Raw genomic sequence first — 16,027 nt, forward strand, 5'->3', positions numbered from 1 at the left:
ATCATGTCTGGCTTTTTCGGCAAAGAGATTGAGTGTTGAGGTCGAGGAGACAAAATAAAGTATGCAGTTCAATGCTTCAACTTCAGTCCACTGGCTTTTCCACAAAGAACTAGTACTGTGCAGTTTTCACATGTAGGTGAACCAGAGGTCTTTTTTTACATGGAACCTAGTTAGCCTACATGGAATACATAGAATGCCTAGAGGTCAGGGGTCGTCGCCATGCTGGCTTTTTGCTGGACATTTTTGTAAAACCTTATTTTTTTTTTAAACAAAATGAGTGGACAATAATATTACCAGAAACACAACTCTGAGTGTTCATTTGGTTCCACTTGCGTCTATGAGTTGTGTCGGGTCCAAATAAAACATTTGAGAACCATTAGTGCCGCCTATAGTGGACTCCTAATGTGCCTGAAAATGTAGTAAATCAGTGTCATACATATTCTGAAGAAAAACTGGAGACTGACATTCAGTAAATTGGTCTTTAATTGATCAAAATAAGAACATAACTATAAAAGTGCCCCTTGGGGCACAGGTCTCCACCAGGGCAGGTCAGGTTGTGGCCTCCTGGTGTCGCTATAATAGGCCAATGTGAAAAGGGTGCCATTTCTTCTTAAACCTTGGATGGCAATTGGTCCTTGGATGATTTGAGGCATTATGTTCCAAAAATGAGAGATACTGTGAAACGATTTGCAGGATTTTTGGACAGAATCTGGAGGAGTAATATAAAAGTCGGCCTCCTGGTGGCGCTATAACAGGCCGTTCTGGAATATTTGGGGCAGAGGTTCATCGTTGGCATCCAGGGAGTGTGTGTGCTAAATTTGGCATCGACCGGGTTAACGGTGCCGGAGATTAGCTGTACACAGACGGACACACACACACACACACACACACACACACACACACACACACACACACACACACACACTCACACGGACAGAGTGCAAAACATAATCTCTCCCCATGCCAACAAAGACAACAAAACATACTCTCTCCCCATGACTTTGGCCTGGTGGAGACAATAATGTAAAACACAACACATTTTCTTTTGCCACGGACAAGGCCAAGTCTTTGCCCCGGAGATATTTGTCCACGTACGGAGTACAGACACACTGATGACCCCTGAGTTCAATGCTCCAGATTCAGTACATTCCACTGTTTTTTCTACGAAGAAAAATCTTGCAGTTTTCTCAAGTAGGTGTAAAGCAGTCAGAGGCGGCTGTGGCCCAAGGGGTAGAGCAGGTCGTCCAATGATCCGTGGGTTGGCCGTTTGAATCTCTGCTCCTCCTGTGTCAAATATTGCCTCCAATGAGTCAGTAGTCGGTGCCTCGCATGGTAGCTTGCCACCATTGGTGTGAATGTGGGAAGAGACTCAAGAGGACACTGTCATCAACTGTTTGCCGTGTCACCCCCCAATGTATGAATGAATGGACCATTGTAAAGCAATTTTAGTTCTTAGAAAAAGCACTATGAAAATGCAAAATATTATTTAGCAGTGGTGGTCTGGTGGGAGCTAAGTACACATGGAACACAGATTGTAGTGCCTCAGTAAACTAGGACCACAGGTGCATTGATCACCTGCTATCCTAGTTTCAATGTACAGATTATTATTTAGACCATATATTGTTTAAATGGTAAATGTTGCATTTATATAGCGCCTTTATCCAAGGCGCTTTACATAGATTGTGCATTACATCCACCCATTCACACACACATTCATACACTGATGGCGACGGAAACCATGCAAGGCACCAACCAGCACATCAGGAGCAATTAGGGGTTCAGTGTCTTGCTCAAGGACACTTCGACACAAACTCTGGGGGAGCCCGAGTTTGAACTGGCAACCTTGCGGTTACCATCAAGCCACTCTACCCCTGAGCCACCGCCGCCCCCGTTTAGGGATGCTACTATAGGTGTGAGTGTGTGTATGTATACAGTAAATTGACTCACAGGCTGGGAAACATGAAAGTGACGAAACCATGGAATTGAGAACCACATTGGAGCAACGCTGCCTCCTGCTGGCCGTTATAGCAAATAACAAGTTATTAGTACCCCGATTTAAAAACATGCGCCAGGGACCCCCATGAGAGAAGATGATTACATCTATTCTATACCAGAGACCCTCATAAGAAGATGAATACATCTAGTCTATACCAGAGACACACATGCACACACAGAAGGTCAAGGATTATTTTATCAGTTTTCTTTATTTACATAAAATAATATATCAGAGAACAACATCTTAATTAATGTATGGTACAACAGCTGGGTGAGTTTTTTTTATATTCAAGGACCCACTCATAACCCTGAGAGTGTACAAATGGAACCAAATGGACTCAATCCATTTGTACAGTACAGCTAAGCTACAGACCCTGTAATGGTCCATTTGGTTCCATTTGCACACCCTAAGAGCTACAGACCCTGTAAGGGGTCCCAAGGGTCCTTCCTAGGAGTCTACTTTTTCTCTGGGGTCTGATCACCGGCCTCTAGTTTGGGGGCGTCAGCCTTGGGGTCACGGTAGGCGGGGAAAACCTCCCAGGGGGTCGAGAGGTCAAACTTTCTGAACTCCTGAGACAGCTCCACGGGCTCGGCCACGACGCGCTTCAACTCATCATCATACCGAACCTGGAAAAGACCAGAGAATGTTACAGCATCTTTCTGTCCTAAAATAGAAAAAGTGATTTCCCATAAGTGTTAAATATGTCTATATTATGTCATTGCTATAGTGTTTGTTCACTAACCGTGTTAAACCCCAGAGTGAAACCCCACACCTAACCAGAGTTAGTGTCAAAGTGTCCTTGAGCAAGACCACTAATTGCTCCCGATGTGCAGGTTGGTGCCTTGCATGGTTTCCTCCGCCATCAGTGTATGAATGTGTGTGTGTGAATGTAATGCACAATCTATGTAAAGCACTTTGGATAAGAAATGCTATATGAATACACCATTTACAGACTGTGGAGTTTTTCTCCATCGCGGCAGCTGTTGGTAACTGGTCTGGTTGTCTATGAGCATGATGTCCTCACTCGCTAATGTTACATCTGTCTGTGAGTAGTGTTCATTTTCTTGAGTGAAACACTAAGACAAAGATTTTGATATTTAGTGGAATAAGACTAGACTAAGAATGATAAATGGTGAATTCATATAGCGCTATTTATCCAAAGTTTGTGTGTGTGCATTACATTCACTCTCTCTCTCTCGCGCACACACACACACACACACACACACACACACACACACACACACACACACACACACACACACACACACACACACACACACACACACACACACACACACACACACACACACACACACACACACACACACACACACACACACACACACACACACACACACACACACACACACACCGTCTTGCTCAAGGACACTAACACTAGGGTACACTAACCCTGTGGTACAAGCTTACAATGTGTCACTTTGTGACGCGTTGTAAGCTTGTAGATTGTTTTGACAATTATGCAAAAGAATAATTGATTATCTCAAATAATTGTGATTAGACAATTATGTAATAATTGTGACAGGCCAATTCATAGATTGAATAGTTTGTTGACAGCTCACCTCTACGTATCCAGACAGGGGGAAGTCCTTCCTGAATGGATGACCTTCGAACCCATAGTCGGTCAGGATGCGACGCAGGTCAGGGTGGTTGGAGAAGAATACGCCATACATGTCCCAGACCTGCAGCGCACACACACACACACACACACACACACACACACACACACACACACACACACACACACACACACACACACACACACACACACACACACACTTGTATTACTATACTTGTGAGGGGATCAACATTTTAGCTGAAAATAGACTATCAGTTTAATATCCTAAACCTGCCCTCTAAATGTCCAACCCTAACCAAGATTTACCAGAGAGGGCCAGCTGCTGACACTGGACACTAGACAGCATGACCAAGTTTCATTATTCAACAGGTCGTTTCGAGGAAGCAATCTGATTGGTAGAAACAGCCTTCTAGCCGTGCTTCAAACCAGCATCATGGAATGTGTAATCAAAACAAAGAATTCAGCTGCTCTGTTCTCCCAGAGCGCAGCAGACTCGGTGGCTAGGCTAGCTAGTTTCTGGGACATTTGTGGTTGTAGTGGCTACATCCATCATTTAAAAAAAAGCGAGTATCTTAGTTTTAAAGGTATATTCAGTGATTTCACTAAATTAAAATATCACTTCTTTTTTTGTTTTGTTGTGATAATCCTCTCTACTATAGAGTGTGCTGACCATATAAGGAGTTCCTCCCTGTCCCCAGTTAACCCCTGGGGGTCAAAAAACCTTAGGTTTAGTTTTTGGCTCTCTATCCTGATTGGATGAAAGGCTTAGGTCCCAGCCAAAAACGAAACCTACGTTTTTTTGAGTGAAATCACTGAATATACCTTTAAAGGAGGACTGACACGCCCCTCGGGAGCTAATAACTGCTATCAAACAATGCTATCATGATTCTGACGTCAGAGTGGCGAGGGGCTTTCCCCAACGACTTCTATGCGGGCTCGCCGGGCTTGGTGGCCGTGGTAGCATAGCAACTTATGCTACTATTTTGGTGTCACATTTAGCTTGAATACTGGGTGAAAGTCTCATGCAAAAAATTATTTTTTCGCAACATTGTTCAGGTGAACTGTGTGTTTATGCTTGTTCATTGTAATAATCAATATCGCTATGATTATTTTATTTATCGCCGCGTCGCTCCGCATGACAACATATAGTCTAGCCCGTCTCAGATGCAGGCTGCACACACACGGACGGACGGACGGACGGACGGACGGACGGACGGACGGACGTATAGTCTCTGGTCAGGTCCCCGCATTGAACTGGGCATGTGTGTACGCACACACACACACACACACAACTTTTAGCCGTGGCTATAGTGCATGACAGCGGGGAAGAGAGCAGATTCCGTGCCATTGCATGTGCGTGTACATGTGTGTGTGTGTGTGTGTGTGTGTGTGTGTGTGTACACACATGCCCAGTCCCCCGTAGAGGCTCATGATCTCGTCCGCAAGACTATGCCTCGGCATAGCGATATTTATTATTACAATGAATACAAACATAAACACACTATAGTTCACTTGAACAATGTTGTGGTAAATAACTACGGTATTACAGAGTGAGAGCGAGGGTGTACATGTCAGCCTGCGGCTGAGAGGGGAAAAGAACAGTAGTCGCGCTGCTCTCACAGCGGCCAGACAACAGCAGACGTCCGTAGTCGCGACTGTCGCGCTGCGGGGCTGAGAGGTCTCAGAGCGGGCAGACAGGGGTGTTGGCGACCGGGGGAACATGGGACTCGACTCCAAAATTTGCGCTTGTGCTGCAGTTCCCCTAAAAAACCCCACGCCAACCTCAATTGCATTCAAACTAAGCATTTCTGGCGAAAAAATATTTTTTTTCAATTACATTTATAGCCAATATGACGCTAAATGTACCGTCAAAAACGCTAGCCTGACCTATAGCCACTTGTTGCTAGCGCCGTAGCCCCGTTTCAAACTGTTTCAAACTGTTTTCAGTCAGACCACGTGATGTGCTGTACCACCCATATTAATTTCGGGGCGTGTCAGCGGACCTTTAAGGGTAACTGTTGTATAATTGCAATATTACACTTCTTGCTTTCGGAACTCGCCCTGTGGGCGGGTTCCTGCCGCATCGCAGGCATGCATGCATTAATGACGTTAAACCACCCCCTCTCGTGTAATACATAGCCACAGAACACAGACATGCACTGCCTAACTTTGCGTCACCAGACCTTCCACCTCGGAGGAAAGCCTAGAGAGAGATGTGCATCTGCGTAAGCTGTTACTTATTTACTGCGGAGAGAATACATGCTTTCCTGACCACTCGTCAATTCAATGTTTTTTCCTCTCGCTCTGGTTCCATAAGTATATGTCCACATGTCCACATGTCCACATGTTCTCATCAAGTCAAGTTGTAAACATTGACAACTGTTTTGACGTGAGGTGGAGGCGGAGCTCTCCACACCTAGCGTAGGACGTTTGTTTTTTTGTGAAGATTTACAAACCTAACTCAGTTAAATTTCATCCACGGTCCCTTTTCCATTGCAGGAAAGGATATTGAGGGGGGAATGTGAAAGCTGAATTAATAGTAAATAGTCTAAATAAAGACGTATTGTTGTATGGTCTGCATTTGAGGTGACGGTAGGCCTCTATCTAGAGGTACCGGAGTGCAGGAGATTAAGCCCTGCGTCTGAAGCGGTTACATACTACATGTATAAGCACTGTGTGTGGAATGGTTACATACTATAACCACTGTGTGTGGAACGGTTACATACTATTAGCACTGTGTGTGGAACGGTTACATACTATAAGCACTGTGTGTGGAACGGTTATTAGCACTGTGTGTGGAACGGTTACATACTATAAGCACTGTGTGTGGAACGGTTACATACTATAAGCACTGTGTGTGGAATGGTTACATACTATAACCACTGTGTGTGGAACGGTTACATACTATTAGCACTGTGTGTGGAACGGTTACATACTATTAGCACTGTGTGTGGAACGGTTACATACTATAAGCACTGTGTGTGGAATGGTTACATACTATAAGCAGTCCCCTCACCTCTCTCTCGTACCAGTTGGCCGCCATGTGGACAGGAACAGCAGAGTCCACGGGGGTCAACTCGTCGGTGTACGTCTTCACGCGAATACGAGAGTTATAACGTAGAGACAGGAAGTTGTAGACGATCTGGAAACATCACATGACATACAGTAGAGTTATAAACATCACATGACATGACATAGTCACAACTTCACCTATTCTCGGAAATGTATCTGTGCGTCCTATAAATATGATTGGGAGCTCTTCTGCCACTGCCAGTAATTGGTCGGTGTTGGGGGGGGGGGGACCAGCGGCACTGAAGCAAAACCACCTTACGGGTCCATTTGGTTCCATGTGTACACTACTCAGAGTAATGTGGTCTTTCATATTAAACACTGCTATATCAGACATGAAGCACCTCAAAGCGGTTCTGGCGAGACGGGATGTCCACGGCGGTCAGGTCGATCATGTTCCTGAACTGAGCGTTGGTGTGGTCCCTCAGAAAGGTCAACATGGGGATGACCCCGTCCGGATGGATCATCACCTCCAGCTCATTGTAGCAGGTCACCTGACGCACGCACACACACACACACACACGAAAATATTGTAGAATGTAGAATGCAGACACAGAGAGACAGTGTACATAGTGACAATAGACACTATAGGATAGCAGGTAAACAACATAACCTGCATGGAGTGTTGTCCAGGGTGTTTTAGGGAAGGGAGAAAAGTCTAGGACACGTGGAGTGTTGTCCAGGGTGTTTAAGGTTCTGACAGAATTACTTTTCATCACACACACAATGCACTAACCTGGACCTGCTGCACATATTTGGGCATCATTTCGGCCACATACTCCCCGAACGCAGCCAGCTGGCTGTGAGTGACAGCATCCTTTGGCCTCACAGTGGCTGCAAGAAAAGAAGACAAGGGTTAATATTAACACACTGAGGATGAGAGGCGCTCAGGTGGCACATTGGTTGAATGCCTGTCTCCAAGCACAGAGGTTTGGGTTCGAATCCACCGTGGTGCATACGGCTTTATCGGGCGTCTATCCGAGCACAATTGGCTCGTGTTCGGGAAGGAGGGATATAGGTCATTGGATGTAATGACCAGGCTGGGGGGGGGGAGCCTTTGTATCGATCAGCTAGCAACCGAGAGCTATTCAAATGCTGGAGAAGAGAACGATCAAACTTAATTCAATATAAAACAAAAAAACTAGCCCGGTAATAAGCAACGATTAGTCATCCTGTCAGGATTTGTAGATCTAATAATCACCCTTTCGGGGTTTATAGATCTAATTATCATCCTGTCAGGGTTTATAGATCTATTAATCATCCTGTCAGGGTTTATTTGTCAACAATCGTTATCACTAGAACATACTCACGTCTAGTCTCAGCACTGCTGCTCTCCCACCTGACCACACTGCCACCTACTGGATGGTGGAGACATGACGCACTGCCACCTGCAACTGAAAAACACAAAACACTTTATATTAGAGCAGGGGTCTTCAACGGAGGTCCGGGACCTCAGAGTCACTACAGGGGGTTGCTAAATCTTGTGTGATAGCAACTTATTACTTGTGCAAGCAGAGCGTGCAAGAACTGTAATCGGCTGCGTATGTCGGTGGCGTCGCTCGGCCAATCAGGGACGAAGAACAGCGATCGGCTGGGTATGTATGTCACTACATTCCACCAGCCAATGAGAAACCACTGGTCTCGATGACGTAACTAAAGTACGTTTCAAAATTGGTATAAGGTCAATAGGGTATGTATCGGCTGGGTACGTATGTTGGTGTACTCCACCGGGCAATGAGGGACCACTGACCACTGCTGTATTTCAAACCTAGACAGCAGCAGAGAGCTTTAGGACTCAGAGCAGCAGCAGTGGTGAGTGCACCTCATGGCGCGCTCTGCTTGCGCACAAGTAGGCCTCCCAGTGTGCAACTGAGTTTTCTGAACGTACCCCATTTGAGAAAAATTGCTGGGCGCTCGGATAAAAATGCCTTTTATTAAACAGCGCAGAGTGCACCACGGGTGCCGTGCATTCGACCAGCAAAATTCTAACATCCGTGGCACTTGGGTGATCGCTTTATATTTGAAATCTGAACATTTATTTACGTTTTGCTCTGTAAATGTAGTGGGACCCAAAAAACAGGCTGAAGTTGCTGCATGTTAGCCAAAAATAGCAGATCTACAAGCTCACAACGCATTGATGAAGCATCTCTCAGTTTAAGGGGTCCCTGCTTCATCTTTCACACTCCACAGAGATGAAGAGCAGAGAGCAGTATTTAACACATTCTAACAAGGAAACAACATTTATCAGACCTTTAAACCATACATTATATTGGAGGGGGAACACATTCTAACAGGGAACCAACCTGTATAGCTACAGAGAAGTATCTAATCCAGGCAGCAGTATTTAATCATACAAACAGGGGAACACATTCTAACAGGGAAGTGAGGGAAGCAACATTCAGACCTATCAGTAGCCTATTATTTAATCATACAGGGAAACACATTATAACAGGGATCAGTTTCTGTCAGTGCTGGAGCAGGCTCACATTAGCATTAGCTTTAGCTCGAAGGTCAAGCAGACACCGTTAGCACAGTCTGTGCCTGTTGTTTTTGAATGGCTACTGTACACTGTTGTTTACGCATTAAACACACAGATCACACACACACATCATAATATAAAATATCATAATAAACGTACAGTTGAGACCCCTGGAGAATCCTCCTCGGAACAAACGGGCCAAAGACGCCGCCATGTTTGCACCTCTGACGTGATGCTTGTTTTCTTCTTCTACTCCGATTGTATACGTTGGAACACCACGCCGCCTACTGGTGTGGAGGAGTCATACATTTACTGGTCTGAATTACAGTCTATGCCTTTCCTTATATATATATATATTCATACCTTCAGACCATAGACTCTATGGTCTGAATGTATGAATGACTCTGAATCGAAGCAAACGGGTAGCTCCTTTTTGAATAGTTATATCATGTGTAGTTCTCAAGGACCCCGCCACAAATTGATATCATATGTATTTGGACTTCTATGTATTTGAACCCTAGTCCCCTACAATGATAATGTATTTTGGAATGGATGTTGGTCGGAACCCCATCTGAAAATATTTTGTGACACAGGGTATTTGTGGGCGTGGCCCAATATTTAGACCTATTGGGCTAGGGTGGTGGGCGATCATCTGTGATCATGTGACTGTTATTTATACCTTTTGCTTTTAAGATGTATTTTATTTATTTATTACACTTGTATGGGGGGTGTGGTTGTGTCTTAATGCTGTTTATATTATGTAATGGTGGACTTTGTGAAGGTAGATCATTACACAGTGTGAACACATGAAGGCTCTGTCGGTTTGTTAGTGGCTGGTCTTGGTCTGACATCCAGATTGTTTGTTTCCAATATTTTATTTCCATATTTGGAACACAGTAAAATGTAATTTTGACTTTTGTTGATTTACAGTCAACATAAATCCCAATACTAAACTTGATATTTGTCTCACTTCGTGGGGTGTGTAATTGATAGCAAATAAGTACTTGTTGGGTGAAATACTACTTTAAGGATGGTGATGATGGAGGCAGAGTGATGTCTATTACTCTAAAACACGTTGGTACAACAATTTCATTTATTCAGTTTTTCCCCCTTTTCATCTCATAGGCCCATACATATAGTAATCATCTCACTGCCTGTAGAATGAGGTATCCAGTAAAAGACCCCTCTCTCTCTCACACACACACACACACACACACACACACACTTTGTATTGATAACAACAATCACCCCGTCATCTCATCACAATGCATTGTATTGATAACAATCACCCACAATGTCAATAATAATATTAACAGTCTGGAGTCTGACTGTAATATTAGTATAATAATAACAGTACGATAATATGATACCATTATGAGCAGAAGGTTCTTCCAGAAGGTTTGTTTTGTTTCACTGTGATGGCAGAAGTATGTCATAAAAAAAGATTGGCCATTTTCACCATCTTGTAAACGTATAAGTTCTGAACAATAAAGACAGATTAGTGACTCGGTGCTCCGCAGACATCCTGGTGGTATGCAAGGTGTATTAAAAAAGAAGGTAAGGCCACAGACATCATTTTCAGTTTGCCACCCATAAAAGCGTCATGGCGTATCCATGACGTCCTTCAGAAAGAACTTTCTTGGTGGTATGTCCTCATAGATCAGTGACTCTGTGCTCCACACACATCCTGGTGGAACGTCCTCAGCATGTCCATCTGAGCAGAGCGGATCAGGACATGAGGTCTGATGGAGAACAGCCTGGAGCACGCTTCTTCTGGACTGACTCTGTGCAGCTGAGAGAGAGAGGAGAGTTTAAATCTGTGGAGCTGTGGAGAGGAGACGACAGTTCACATACAGTACAGATGTATAACATGTATGTTATACATTGTATGTATAACATACAATTGTATACGGCTCTGTGGAGGAATACCAGAACGCCTCAAAACACAGTCGCCTCGGCCGTAGAGCTGGCGGAACGGTCTCTGCCTAGTATTCCTGAACGTAAACTCAGTAAACTATGCCTAAACTGTTGAAACGAACCTTATTCCTAAACTTAACCTCTGTAAACTATGCCTAAACCTAAACTTAACCTCAGTAAAACTATGCCTTACCCTAAACTTATTTCTAACCTTAACCTCAGTAAAACAAATACAAGAATACAAGAACCGTGCAGTCAGCGTGGAAAAATGAGGGCAAGCATGTTTTACGGCAAGCATTCTGGTTACCCTGTGGAGAGGAGAGGACAGTTCACAGCTCAGTATAAAATAAAGTAGAGATGTACCAATACTTGTCCTGACTTCCCGATACCCATAGCTTACGTATGGGTCGACTCGATAGTATACCAAGAGTTTAATTTAAAAAGAGGACAGTGATGGTCAAAGAGTGCTCCTTCTGGGTACAGGTCTGTAACTCTGGGAGTGTATCAATTAAACCAAATGGACCTATGTGTATAGGACTAACCTTTATAAGGTAAGCAGCCACCATGGTGGCACTACGGGAGCGTCCAGCCTTACAGTGGACATAGACACTGGACCCCTCCTCTCTGAGGCGGAGGGTAAACTCCACCCCTCTGTGGAGGTCCGCCAGACTGGGGACCCCCGTCAGATCCACGGTGCTCAGAACCAGCTGCTCCACCCCGGCAGACTGCCACTCCTGTATAGACACACAGAGAAACATATTAAACATACCCTAAGCCTGACTGGGATCAATACCATTTTGAGGTATTTGATCTGGTCGGCACAGCTGAAACCTCACATCATGTTATATTCAGTGGTTTGTAGTCATCAGGCCGTAACCACCAAGTCGGAACCAGAATTTCCCCCAAAAATTCCCTGCGATCAAGGGCATCATAACTTTAGGGCCAATAGAGTCCTTGATAGACATTTTCAGCAAACAGACTGATCTTGAGGTAAACAAGGAAGGGACCAAGTACAGACTCCTGGGGAACACCGGCCAGTGTCTACTAATTGTAAAATGGTAAATAATTATGTTTATTACACAGCGTTGTTTAATGCTTGCTTCTGATTGGTCAATTGCTGCATTCAGCGGTGTTATTTCTGTAAAATGACGAATGCGCTCTATAACAGACGTGGGCTACACCTATATAGATCTTTTCCAAAACTGATATTTTCATCCTCCGTTTAAAAAAGATCCCTGCCCATCTGTGCCCACACACAAACGCATTGAACACAGGAGAAAATCACTGCAGTAGCAGGTTTCAATTGTAGGCTATTTGATTTACACTTATGAGGTGCCAAATAGGCCTATCAGCGCTCTGCTTGCACAAGTAATAATAATAATGTACTCACCGTGGCAGAGTTGCAGAAATAATGGGTCTCATAGTCTTCATTCATGGTGACGACACCTCTGACATGCTCCTGCTCCACCAACTGCACGTGCACGCACACGCACACACGCACACACACACACACACACACACACACACACACACACACACACACACACACACACACACACACACACACACACACACACACACACACACACACACAGACCTGTTTCTGCAAATCTTCAAATTCTTATTCAACTTATTATTATTATTATTATTATTATTTATAATTATTTTTAAATATGTTGCTACATGTATAGCAACAACTAATGAGACACAGAGGTAGCTCCCGGATTCAAAAGTATAACAAACAAAACAACATATTTGCGGGTATTTCGGGGTTGGCCAAATCCGCTATTCCTTCATGCAGTGAAAACAACATAGCTTACCACTGGAATTTCACTAGGGGACATACAAGTTCTTACTTTTTTGTTTGTTTGTCATAGCACGTATAACGTATTGCATCGGTGTGGTTGTTGCAAGGAGTTGCGACTAGTTGCAAGTGCAACTTGCAATAAACCTTCATAATATGGATGTGATTAAACTGATTATAACAGGGATAGATGGCTAATACCGACAATAAACCTCTTCGACCTACTTACTTACTGACATCTTATGTGATGTGAAGGTATGCATGTACTGTATGTTGTGCAATAATGTGTGTATGTACTGTAGCTGAATGAAGCACATCATATAATAGATAACATCATATCTGACCTCTGTCCTGTCTGTCAGTCGTCAATAAGATAATGATATATCAATCATGCCTTTCTCTGCTGTGTGTGTGTGTGTGTGTGTGTGTGTGTGTGCGCGCAAGTGTGCGTGTGTCTAGACTGAAGTTATACAGTATACTGACCATGCACTAAAATGTTTACATTAATCAGTACCTCAGTTTAGTCACACACACACACACACACACACACACACACACACACACACACACACACACACACACACACACACACACACACACACACACACACACACACACACACACACACACACACACACACACACACACACACACACACACACACACACACACACATACCTGTTTAGTCATGGATCTAAAGGGCAGAGCTCCTAGAAGTACGGTGTCGTCTATCCTGTTGAACCATCGTCTAGACGAGACCTTCTCCATCACAACGTTGTAGGCCAGGGTAGGGTAGAACAACACCCTGGCTGCTGCTGCTGATAACATTGTTATACCTAGAAAATAAATAGAATAAATATTAGCGGGGTTGACGAAAAGGCCCTGCATGTTCTCCCTGTGTCCCCTAGGGTAGTACTAGCCGGCACCGGTACCCTCACAAAAAACATGCAGTAATCCTGGTCTCTATCCCTGGCCACTGTGGCCAGCCAAGGGCTAACCTCGCCTCACCAGGCTTTCCACCACCTCGGAGGAAAGCCTGGTCTCTGTTTCAAAAGTCTGTATGATCCGGGCTTGAGCGGATGATATGGTTACGTCATGTTGTAGTATTGTTTTGTAGTCGCCAGACAGGAACAACAGTCTGCGACAACTTCCTTTTCCCTCTCAATAAAAGCTCTCGTAGCCTGTAGCTTTTATTGAGAGGGAAAAGGAAGTTGCCGCCGCTTGTTGTTCCTGTCTGGCGACTACAAAACAATACTACAACATGACGTAACCATATCATCCGCTCCCTCCCGGATCATATACCGAAATGAAATGGTCCCCAGGCTAGCCAAGGGTACCTGATGGAGGGGAAAGGAACTGGTTGGAATAACGTGTTCCTTCAACACGCTACGTCCAACCGGGGAAACTCCCCCCTGTCAGATGAAAAGAAGCGGCTTGGACACTAATGCATTGAAGGAAGCATTAAGTCAGTCCGTTGCTCTCCCCAGGTTGGCAAAGGGAGTGTAGAGCCCAGGATTACATTAGATAATTGACACTGGGTGAAAAAATGGGTTACAAAATGGGTTACATCACAACGTTGTAGGCTAGGGTAGGGTAGAACAGACGGATGTATGGACTGTCAATGGCTGGTTTTGCAACTCTAGATTCAACATTATTAAAATAAATATAGTGTTGCAAATTGCGGCTATATGAAGCCTAAAACTATATGTATAGGTAGGTTAGTCATTTATCAGACACTGAATCTAGCATCAGTCTAAAGTTTAGACTCTAAACAATATATCTGTACATCAATAACAGAACATACATACACACACACACAACTAAACAAGGCTGGTATAGAACAGCAGTCTGCCTAATGTTTAAATCATTATTTTTAAACCTAGACAAACCTTGTATATGGGGTCCTTAGGGGTCTCTGGGGGTCCTTGGAACACAACTGTTTTCAGATGGAGGTCCTTGACATGAAGTTTCAGAAACACGAATTAGTTTAAATCACACTTTATCATGAATCTGCAACTAAATAAATGAAATAAAATATACTATAACTAACTCACTCGCTCACTCACACTAATTCACTTTTCATTTTTCGCAGACAAAATGAAAGCCTTCGAGGCTACTAACTCACTAACTAAACACAAATCTAACTGCTGTGCTATGCTGTCTCTCTTCATTGCTTCTTGGTTCTCCAGCTTGCTTCCAAGGTCCAGCATTCAACCCATAGCCCGGGGGGATGTTACCCCGTAATTGGCTGATTAGTGTACTACTCGATGGTTGTCAGGGCAACAACACCATAGAACAACACCTAAAGCTCGTCGATATGCGAAAATTTGGCTGCCATGACAACCAAACTAGCCAATCACAGAGTGGCTAACACTTCGGACAATGGCATCATCTGGACTCTTCTTTATTTTCCGACAGTCTAAAGAAGCATCGGTGGCGCGTTACTGCCCTCTACACGTTGTTTTAGGGATTACGGGATGTCAAAGAACAAAATTAAAATAAAACCGCATAAAAGCTCCATAACCATAAATTGTTAAAAAATATATATAGTTAAAATAGCTTGGTGTCCTCCAACGTGTTGAATTAGTTTGTTTATTCAAAAGTACAATACAATAGTACAATACAACTTTTAAAATAGCTCAAGGCTCTATTGCTGATTACTTAGGCATTATCCAATCAATTCATAGACATGACATGGACAAATTACAATAACAACAAGATTCAATATCATCATAGTAAAAACAACAAAAGATCAAATAAAAACACTGTAGGCCTATATATAAAATGTGTGTGTGTGTGTGTGTGTGTGTGTGTGTGTGTGTGTGTGTGTGTGTGTGTGTGTGTGTGTGTGTGTGTGTGTGTGTGTGTGGGGGGGGGGGTGATCATATAATTCTCTCTCCCTTGCCTTGGGCCTGCTGAAAGGTGGATTTTCAGGCCTGTTTTGTGAGTGAGTTTTATGATGAATTCCTGTTCTGTTCTTTGGCTATATAGAAGTGTCTATTTGTACGTCTCTAAATGTTTTGATGAATTGAACAAGGTGGACCCTCTTGTAAACAAGTGTAATGCATTATTGGGTCATGCTTGAAATGTACTGTAATTCTGCAAACTGTTAATAAATATTTCAATCAATCAATCAATCAATAACCCCCCCCCCCCCTGCTTTAC

General features: G+C 43.7%; 2 protein-coding genes across 3 annotated transcripts; both read right to left on the minus strand.

Annotated features, from left to right (window-relative positions):
* Window positions 1-2,185: 2,185 nt before the first annotated feature.
* On the minus strand, window positions 2,186-9,406 carry ndufs3 (NADH:ubiquinone oxidoreductase core subunit S3). The gene is made up of 7 exons (XM_080763299.1): window positions 9,301-9,406; window positions 7,973-8,056; window positions 7,399-7,496; window positions 7,007-7,156; window positions 6,610-6,735; window positions 3,577-3,696; window positions 2,186-2,622 (listed from the first exon to the last, which is right to left on the minus strand). The coding sequence occupies exons 1-7, from the start codon at window positions 9,353-9,355 to the stop codon at window positions 2,452-2,454; spliced, it is 804 nt and encodes a 267-aa protein (XP_080619425.1). The 5' UTR covers window positions 9,356-9,406; the 3' UTR covers window positions 2,186-2,451.
* Window positions 9,407-10,188: 782 nt separating this feature from the next.
* On the minus strand, window positions 10,189-15,043 carry ptpmt1 (protein tyrosine phosphatase mitochondrial 1). Of its 2 annotated transcripts, none has more exons than XM_080768795.1 (6): window positions 14,929-15,043; window positions 14,752-14,817; window positions 13,541-13,698; window positions 12,449-12,529; window positions 11,601-11,792; window positions 10,189-10,933 (listed from the first exon to the last, which is right to left on the minus strand). In XM_080768795.1, exons 3-6 carry the CDS (start codon window positions 13,688-13,690, stop codon window positions 10,802-10,804), a joined length of 555 nt encoding a protein of 184 aa, XP_080624921.1. In that variant the 5' UTR covers window positions 13,691-13,698; window positions 14,752-14,817; window positions 14,929-15,043; the 3' UTR covers window positions 10,189-10,801. The 2 variants fall into 2 exon arrangements, with proteins under 2 accessions (XP_080624921.1, XP_080624920.1); XM_080768794.1 differs by having other exon boundaries at window positions 14,917-15,030.
* Between the last annotated feature and the right edge of the window lie 984 nt (window positions 15,044-16,027).

Source organism: Protomyctophum bolini (assembly GCF_963924005.1).
Source record: "Protomyctophum bolini genome assembly, chromosome: 1".
NCBI lineage: Eukaryota > Metazoa > Chordata > Actinopteri > Myctophiformes > Myctophidae > Protomyctophum > Protomyctophum bolini.